General features: G+C 37.4%; 1 protein-coding gene across 1 annotated transcript in view; it reads right to left on the bottom strand.

Annotated features, from left to right (window-relative positions):
• Positions 1 to 7,479: 7,479 nt before the first annotated feature.
• Positions 7,480 to 10,141, bottom strand: part of RIMS2 (regulating synaptic membrane exocytosis 2) — a 209,326-nt gene continuing 206,664 nt past the window's right edge. The window contains exon 25 of the mRNA XM_063299583.1: positions 7,480 to 8,656. Within this exon, the coding sequence (XP_063155653.1) occupies positions 8,438 to 8,656 (219 nt within the window). The 3' untranslated portion in view covers positions 7,480 to 8,437. The remainder of the gene's footprint in view (positions 8,657 to 10,141) is intronic.

Raw genomic sequence — 10,141 nt, 5'->3', positions numbered from 1 at the left:
TGTTATATCACAGCCTACATGGTTATTTCACAGAGGTATTCCTCCAGCTTTATACAAAACAATGAAGTCAGCTAGTAAAACAAATAACTGTAAAGCGGCACACCTAGCAAGCTTCTGAAGGTACAGACTCAAGGTAACTGTAATGCTGGATCATATAAATGGAGATTCACATAGAAGTATATAAGGATTGTCGAGAGCCTCTCTCTTCAGCTATTTTCAAAAAGCAGTAACTTTTGTATGAACTTTTGTTCTAATTCCTGAGTCCTCAGTCTAGCTGCAACGAAGACTAAGATTTCAACCTTCTGTACATTTACCTGGAAAGAAGCCTATGGGACATAATGGGTCTTATGTCTAAATCAGGGGTCCCCCAACTCAACTCACTGACCCCTTCATGAAGTTTCAGATTGTTCCTCAACCCCCAAACATTTATTATATGAAAATAATTTAATAAATACTACTTTAACTAATAGTACTACAAATAATACCCTGGAGAAGATGCTGATGCTAGGGAGAGTGGGAGGCAAAAGGAAGAGGGGCCGACCGAGGGCAAGGTGGATGGATGATATTCTAGAGGTGACAGACTCGTCCCTGGGGGAGCTGGGGATGTTGACGACCGACAGGAAGCTCTGGCGTGGGCTGGTCCATGAAGTCACGAAGAGTCGGAAGCAACTGAACAAATAAACAACAACTACAAATAACAACAACAACAACAATATTCCCTTGGATAGTCCCATTGACCCTTGGGGGATGATACTGACCACTTTGGGAAATCCTGGTCTGCGTCAATAGGACCGTGCTGCATAGCCTTAGAATTTAAGAGAGGAAGAAGAGTTTTATCTACCAAATAGTTTGGAAAACTCATATATAGCCTGGACTCCATTGAATCCGGAAAATGGTGACTGTTAATCTCTTTACTTCAAAGATTAACCTAAGTGAATGTAAGTGAAAATGATATGAATTCCACAATAATTAATTTGCACATATAATCTCCTTTAAAGCATGTTTATGTGGCTGGAGCAACCCATCAAGGCCCTTCTCTTGTTAGAGGGTAGACTCCTGTCTACATTAGTTAGAACGTAGACAGGAGTCTATGTTCTAACTAATGACCCTTGGAAATTATTTCTGTTTAACTGTAACATGAAGCTTACATTCCAGCATAAGAGAGATATTTGTTACTGGAAGACATTGGACAAGTTGACTTCTTGATGAAAAAAACAACAACAGGATTCTCATCAAGAGAAAAATAGGTTTGCTTTTTGATTGCTTGTTTTTTTTGGGACAGATTTTTGTCTTGAAGCTTAGGACCACTGGGAAAACTGAAGATGTTGGGGAGATCTGTCCTTTAGTTCATTTTGTCCTGTTTTATGAAACTAGTTATCTATGTTATTGCTCCCTTTATCTGTGAGAATATTTTATAGATTTTAATAAAAGCTGACAAAGATAGGTTGTTATGTGTGTAAACAAAGTAAAATTAATTCATTTCTGGAAAGGGTTTATTTCTCACAAAGTTTCTGTCAATCTCCAGTAAAATACAGCTAAAACCCTTTCAAATTTTAGGAGAAAACTAATTAGTTATATGAGTCTATTTCAGTTTTCCAACAACATCTACAGAAACATCATCCAATTTAAGTTTATCAAGACATTCTTCACACAGGCACATAATGTGATCCATAATAAGTAACATCTTCCTCATTCTTCTCATCCATTCATAAAAATCTGTATCATTTTAACCCAAAGGTGATCCACTTTAACAACAACAACAACAAAAAGAAGTCCCAGTTTTATTCAGACATGGGCCTTCTTTCAACCTCCAGATGGCAGAGTTACTTAGCTTGGCATTTCCAAACATGCGGCATCCTTGAGTGAAATATATTACTCACTGCAATGCAAAAGCCAGCACATTTCATGAGGGGTTTTTGTAATACTTATTTTCTGTTCAAAATTGCCCTGTAAATAAATACACAAATTCTAGACCGACTTCCTTCCTTCCTTCCTTCCTTCCTTCCTTCCTTCCTTCCTTCCTTCCTTCCTTCCTTCCTTCCTTCCTTCCTTCCTTCCCTAGTCAATATATTCAGAGGATGTTGAAGGCTGCTTTTAGAAGATACAGTGTGGTTTGTCGCTGCTGCAGATAAGAAAATAAATTAAAGAGCTCCTTTTTGTGCACTATACCTAATTGGTTTTTCCTTTCATTTGGCCCATCAATCAGATTTTGTCAGGATGTGTTGAGTCCACCCAACAATTAATTGGCTTTCTCCTGTGTACACATGCACATGCTCAACTTGATATAATGATCCTTACACCGAATTACTAGCACGCAAAGCTTTGTGCAAAACCTCTGATGCTGGAGTGTGTCGTGTTGCCAACATGGAAGATTCATGCCTCAGGTCTTTTTCACTGCTGATTTGTTTTGAGTTTTGACATTCTCTGACATTATTCAGCTCCATGTTTTCTCTTAACTTCCTTTCAAATAAGCAAGTTGGTAAAGCATTACAAGGCCTCACACAGTCTGTTGCCTGAAGTAGGCTCACAAATCAAAACGGGCAGTCTTTAATGTATGTGTGTCTGTGAGATCAATTCTTTACTCAACTAGTGTGGCCAAATGGCAACCACTCTTCAGATGTGACATTTGTGCTTTGTAACTCAGCTTATCAGTAACTCTTTCTCCAGTGAGGAATACATCCATTCCTCATCTAGAGACCAAGTTCCCTTCCAACGACCAGGTCGTCAAGCAAAATGTCACTAAATGAACACCTGTCTGAAAGAGAGAGAGATCGCTGGTTGCTGACGTCTCATTCAGATAAAATTTTCTTGTACAGCTATGCCAGCAGCACTCTCACTCTGGCATGCATAACAATGCATGACAGGTGCACAAAATTTGGTCATAAATGCACACATTGGTTGGAAAATAATTTTTTATTACTGTTTATTATCATCATCTCTGTGAATGGTCGCTAACCGAGGTAGTCACTAAATGAGGAACACCTGTATTCTTTGCTTCCAGCTTCCTCATTTGTCATGAAGCAGTGGATGAGTAGTACATTCAGCCGAGTCCCTTTCCCTTGCTAAGGTAGGTGTATTGGAAACAATAATGGATACTTTGGCAGGTCTCATTTACCTACAAGTACCACGGCTTGATACCAAGTCCTTAGAGCACTCCCAGGTGTGATTCCAATCATCTAAGGGAGCAGATTGGGCTCCCACTGATCAGTCACCACCACTGCAGTGTCCTTTTCATTCTATTTGGCACTGTCTTCCAGCTGCTGCAAAATGGAAACCAGAATACAGAATTGTCATGTTACCCTTGTGGCCAGACAAGATGCTTTCAATTTACTTTATTTTACTGTGGGGAAGAAGAAGGTTTGTTTTTTGACATGAAACTGCAGGCTGAGTCACTTTGTTATTGGACTATAGCTGAGCACTGATCAGCTGAGACATCTCTACTCACCTATTAGCCAGAAATAACACGTTCTGATTAGCTTTGGGATCTTAAGGAGCTTTGCAGACTTGCAATACAGCAGGGTCTGTAGGGTCCTGGTAACTAGATTGGCAGGAATGGCCTAATCAAGCTCTGCTTCCTTTTAGTTTGTAACATTTAGGAATGGCTGATTTTTTGGGAGGTGTCCTTATGCTTCTACAGCCTGACCTGTTAGTGACCATAATAACTGGCATGTGACTTTTAATAATATTCCTAGTAATCAGATATAATTACACAGTTCTTCAAGAAACAACCTTCATATGCTGGAAATCAGACCCTTTCTAATCAGCCCATAACCTAAAGCATATAGAAGCAGGCCATGAATTGCAAGATTCGTGAAAAATCAAATCAATGACACTTAAATGTAAATGTAAATGAGATAAGAACCAACTTGTTCAAACTCTGACAAGCATTTTTCCACTAAGTTTGCAAGTGGCAGAAAAGAAACTTCAGCTTATTTTTCTTTAATAGCTACTTTGTTTCTGCACAGCTTCAAGCTTTATTTTACCAGTCAGGAGTTCTAGATATCAGACCTGCAAATAATATGACGGTAAACAAAATATGATAATGCAAGTGTGTGTGGGGGGGACACTGTTCGAAATTCAGTCAGAACTACACCATTCTGTCCACTTTGCAGTTCTTAAAGAGCTGGCTAAGAAACCATATGGGCACCTACCATAGAATAGAAGCTGATTTGGCTGTTCAGAATGACCAGAGTTTCAGAATGGGAGGAGGGGAGAAACCATGCTTTGGCAGCCCCACGTCAGTGAAATGAAGCAGGAGCTTATGTGCTCCAGAAATCATGTCATGTTTGTGGAACCTGCTGAATGACTTACTGCTTTAAAAGCCAATATGCAGCAATATGTGTGTCTGCGTGTGTGTGTATTTCATCCTTGTAAAAATCCCAGCTTTGATCAAAGATTCAAGTGTACTGCATATGATGATTATGTGCCATCCAATCTTCTTTGACTCATTTGCCACTGTAACTGAGTCCTTGCTGCTGGTCATCCTCTTCTTCTCTTTCCTCCCACCTTTCCCAGCATTAGAGCCTTTTCCAAAGAGTGAGATCTTCGCATAATGTGTCTGAAGTAGGATAACTTGAGCCTGGTCATAAAAAATACTTGGTTTTTAGTGATTCATCCTCTAACCCTATCTATACAGCATATGGATAGGCTTACAGGATGACTCACTAAAAACCAAGGATCTTTTTTCTTTCATAATAAACGAGAATAGCTCAAGAATCTGTGCTTCCATTAAATGGATTTACATAAGCAATTGTCTCACCAGATGATACATTTTTTCAATGTATCTTATCTTATGGAAGCATTTTCTGGACTTAGGCTGTGTGGGAAAACATTGCGGCTACCAATAAGTCACTAGTTCATATATCTGAGACTTGAGATAGTATGGTGATCATAAAGGTAAACTGACAGGAAAACTGCAAAAAAATAAAAAATAAAATAAAATAAATGAAGTGGAGAAACTAACCATGACTATTTAATGTCCTCTTGGTGTGTTGAATAAATTCCCATAATCCTCAATCAGCATGAATGTTGAAATCAGGTACATATACTGACAACCACCTTGGGGAAGTTTTCTTTAAAAGGGGCTTTAAAGGAGTTCAGTGGAATTTTTAAAAATATGCTTAAAATAATTGCTTAACCAGACCAAAGCTATTCCAAGAGCAGAAAGATCCAGGACAGAGATCTCTACTTGGTCTGTCATCTAATCATGTAGCACACACTTCAATACATCACGTTGACTTTCAGGAATACATGTTGAGGTTAGATCTGCCCCTTGCTGGTTATCTATTTTTTAAGGTTAGCCATATTAGTACACTAGGAAACATTTTAGTGTGTCTAGTACTAATAAACCCGGTGCTAAGATCATGAGCAACCATCATCATCCCAAACCAATACACAGCAGATTGAAGGCCTCTTCAATGAAGTTATGGACAGGTTGATAGATGTTTTTCAGCTTTGACAGATAGTTTTTGTCCAGAACTAGGACAGAGCAATTGAGCCAAAGTGACCCAGTTGTCTAAGTGAGGGTTAGAACCTGGGTCTCCCTGTTCCTACTGCAGCACCTTAACTACTATACCACGCTGACTCTCAATTTTCATTTTTATAAATTCATGTATAAATATATATATATACATGATAAAAAGAACCACAAATTCTGTAAAGAAAAATGTTTTATTTAAAGTCTTAAATACCATCACCAGAATGAATTTGATTTACATTGATTAGTGTTCATCAAAAGGCCTAGTCTGCCTTTTCTCTCCCAACCTTGATCCCCTTTGCTTTTAAAACAGACTATGTACAAGACAGCTGTGGTCACTGGAAGTATGCTATTTACATGACTGAATTATAAGCAGAGTTGCAGACATGTTATTATTAAAAAAATACAATCAAAAATAAATACTGCATAATGACCAGGTATGTACACACTTTCCATATGGTCATGTCCTTGTCTGAATTAGAATTTTATAGGAATATGCATAAAGTGTGCACCCACTGCATATCACAGTATCAGGAAAGGAGTCGTACACTTTAAAAATGTTTTTATTTTTAGGGATTAATGCATGTATTAGTATTCATTGATTGCTCATACACAGGTGATTAAATTATTTCAGTCAATACATTTTTACCAATCGTCATTAACCTATACATAATCTTGTAGAACAATTATCCTTCTGATCTAGGTAATTCTTTTATGAATGCAAAAGGGTCTGGTACATAAACAGAACTCCTGTCAACAAGAATTTCCCTTTGTGTGCAGGTACTGTTTGAAATCACTGCATGGGTACATTTCGCCAAGCATTTTGACTGTATAATTCCATTCACATTCAATGGTACTCATGCATGGTACATGGGCAAACTTAAAGGAGTCTGCTCATAGTTCTGTTTTAAAATTGCACCATATAAAAGAAATGGCAGTATACCCATTTTTCCTTTTGCCCTCCTATAATTCATGTACATACAGGGATATGTAAATACAAAATTAAAATATTCATGAGTATGGCCTTAAATTAATAGTTGTACATATTAAAATATTATTGCAATGCCTCATCATTAAGCAATAGGTCTGTAAGGCATCTAAACATACAGGAAAAAAAGGATGATGTACTTCAACATTAACAAGTTACATATCCTTTCATCAGGAGAAAATGAGATCTGGACTTAAAATTATCCACCTTTCCAGTTACACTAAATTACCTGATATAGGAAACAGGTGTTTGTTTCTTCAAATACCTGCAGCATTTGCATTTTAGGTTCTTGGTGATGGGTGTCAAAATTAGTAAATGTTATGTATTTTGTTTAAGGCGTTTAAGAATTTAAAAAACCCTGCAATCTCTTTGGGCATGTAATTATCACTAATAGAAAGATTAAATAGATACAGGACTACAGCTGAAATTATGACTTGAATGTCAAGTTCATATTCACTGATTTCCCATCCCAGTTTATGAAAACTGAACAAAATAGTTTAATAGGTAGCAATTTATTTGGCTCAATGGAAATGATAAGACGCTGATATTTACCAAGACTGTTCCATGTTATTTCTTTATCCAGAAATGATAGTTCAACCTTTGAATGAATGATGCTGGTGCTGAAAACAAATCTACTGAAGACATTTTACAAATGGCCACATGATTCCAGTATTTTGCTGTAGAATTCAATTTGAAGGTGAGAGGGAAAGGTTTTCATGCACTGTACAATAAACAGCAAAAAGTTCAATTTGTTATCAAATACATGCTGAATTATTGTAATGTACTCCCCAAGCCATGTTGCAAAAGTCTTTTCAACATGCTTGAAAAATGTTCTTAAACAATTTTTTCTCAAAGATTTCAGAAATGCAGAATCAGTCTGTATCCCTGAATCAAATAGGAAGCTTGAGAGTAGTAAGTCAAAAAGGAGCAATTTCGAAGGGTAATGATCGTCCTGAGAGTCAGGACAGCGAGAGGGCGAAAGGAGGATGGGGGAAACAGGAAGGGAAAGAAGTGTACAATTTGCACATATTGTTGAACTTTACAAGGCTTGTACCTTTTACACTGAAATAAATTTAATATATTACATTTATTTCTTGTCCCATAAACATAATTTGAATATTTGCTAGAAATTAATTTTTCATTGTTGTCTGCAAAAACACAGACCATGATTGGTTTAAAGAATGATAACTTGGTGTGTCTATCACCCTGTTGCATTCTCTCCCTTTTAAAACCATGCACTAGTGAAATTTATTTTTAAAAATAATATAAATTGTTGAAAATGGCTGATTTATTCTTTTTTTTTTGCAAGTTGCAGCCCCAAGAAAATAATTTTAAATGCTCAGCATAATCTGTGTCCATGCAAAAAGTGTCTTTAATTCATACAGTACAGTTTAGCCACAGAATTTTACTTTTCACTTAGTCCACGCTGGATTGACTGTATTAGTAGCTGGAGTTACAAAGCCGGCCACTCTAAGTCTTCAAGCTTTCTGATAAGGCAAGTTTCCTCTGCTGTTAACAAATGCAGTGACAGCTCACTTTTCTCTTCTCTTCTTCTAATGATCTGCAGCATGACTTCTTTGGGTAGCTCCATATTTCTGTGGCGTAACCAGGCTTGGGAGGGTATGGGCAGAAAAGGGCCAATAAAGAAAAGGGAACAAGAAAATAGACGTGCCATTGAAAGGGATTCTTGTTGCATGAGACAACTTGATTCTTTAGTTTAATCCATGGCTTCAAATTGGATTAAAAGTTGAGTGTCACTGAACTCCAAACCATTCAGTTCTTCCAGTTCCACTCCTTCACCTGAGGACTTCCTTTAGAGCACAATGTGTGCAACTTCCTCTGAGAATACAGGATCGCTTTCTAGCCCTAGAAACAGGCTCCAAAGACGCAACATTAAGCATGCAGTGTTACCAGAGCTTGCGACCTGTTAATATTTTTTGTAACGCTGGTTGCTATGACAAAGTTCACAGCTGCTATGAGCGAGCGTACGACGGTCCTGTTGAACTTTCAAGAGAAGATTGGGAAGCCCTTCTTGTAAGAGGGGCCAAAGTTGGATCTACTAGGGACGAAGGAGGGAAAAGTTTGAACCAGCCAATCACCATATTGGACAGGTCCAGTTCTTCTAAAAGTATCTGTGCCACTCCCATAAAGGACTTATGATCCATACGTCCATAGTCTCCCCATACAATAATCTGTTGGATTAAAAAGAAAGAATAAATTTTAAGGAAGTGGCAAAGGAAATGCATTATTTTATCTGGAATAGCTCTAAGATGAATAGACTGATATGTGCTGGTTTAATGAACAAACAAGAAAATCATGAGCTGGAAACACTGCTTAGGATCCAAATTACTTTCACTCAAGTTAATTTCAAGTATCCTGGGTCTTTCCCAATTTCTTCTTCTGTCTGAGGCATATTATGATGCACCAAATGTCCCTCTGAACAATTCCCTTAACTTCTGGAGAATCGACTGGCCCTAGATGGCTCATATTACATTTTATCTCAGGTGAAGACTAGAATTTAGGTTCTAATAAAGCTAAATCCAACTAGAAATCTCTTCATTATTTAAAATATAGATTGATATATTTGATTACATCAAAAAGACTTGCAAAGTACATTTGCAAATGCAAAAGGATATTCCAAAAATACAACTAACTCTATCCAGGGTTTAACTCTAAACTCCTAAAAATGCAATTCATTATCAAGTCAAAGCATGTCCATTTGACTTTACCAGCAGCTGAAAGGTGGGGCAAGCAATAACTCAAAACCTAGCTACTCTGCTGGAAAACACTCAGAATATGTCTGATAATAATTCCCTTCCTGGCAAATTTTGTAGCAGGGCAGCTATCAAAGCTGCACAAATATGTCTATGAAGATGAGAGTATAAAAAGAACATTAGTCACAGATTCCACCTTTTATCTCTAGGAACTGGTAAATTGAACACAAATAGTGCTATGATAAGGTAAAGACTCCAACTCCAAGCTAAACCTCTGATGATTTCCTGGACAAGTTCATAAACTTTTCTTGGCAAGAATTTTGAAGTAGTTTACCACAGCCTTCTTCTGAAGTGCTCCTCTTTCTACACCAACCTTCAGGCCTGGAGTCTCCTGGTCATCTTTCATCCAGCAAAAGTTGGTTGAGGCTACGATATCTGTCCCTTAATAGTTCTCAAGCCAGTCCCTTAAACTGGACCAGTGTAAAGACTTGAACATCATTCAGTACTGTAATACTAGATAGATAAAAGGTGGGATATTATCTGAATTTAGGTCGTCTCATACTGGAATGACTGGTAATGTGGCTTGAATCTCTTTACAGATCCATCTCCCAGATTTCCTATGTAAGGAACTCTTTGAGCTTTTTCAGGATCTGACACAAAATGATAAATGTAAAAAAAATTAAGTTGGAAGGTGCTTATCCATTCTCTTCCAAAATAGATTTAAATTTCTTAACCCAAATAATTGTTTAAAATTTAAAATATGGCCATATGAATGATAATCTGGAAGCAACTCCCACTAACTTCAGCATGCTGTTCGTATGTAAATTTTCACCAATTATGCTATGCAGGCTTTTAACCTGCAGTCTTGGATTTAATTTTTATCTGCTGCAGTTTCCAATCATTGTATTGTTATATTGTACTTCTGTTTAGGTCACAGTAGGAGGGAGCAGCTAGCTGGCCTTG

This window comes from Candoia aspera, chromosome 3, assembly GCF_035149785.1.
Source record: "Candoia aspera isolate rCanAsp1 chromosome 3, rCanAsp1.hap2, whole genome shotgun sequence".
NCBI classification, from domain to species: Eukaryota; Metazoa; Chordata; class Lepidosauria; order Squamata; family Boidae; genus Candoia; species Candoia aspera.
This window is presented reverse-complemented; position numbering and strand designations above follow the sequence as displayed.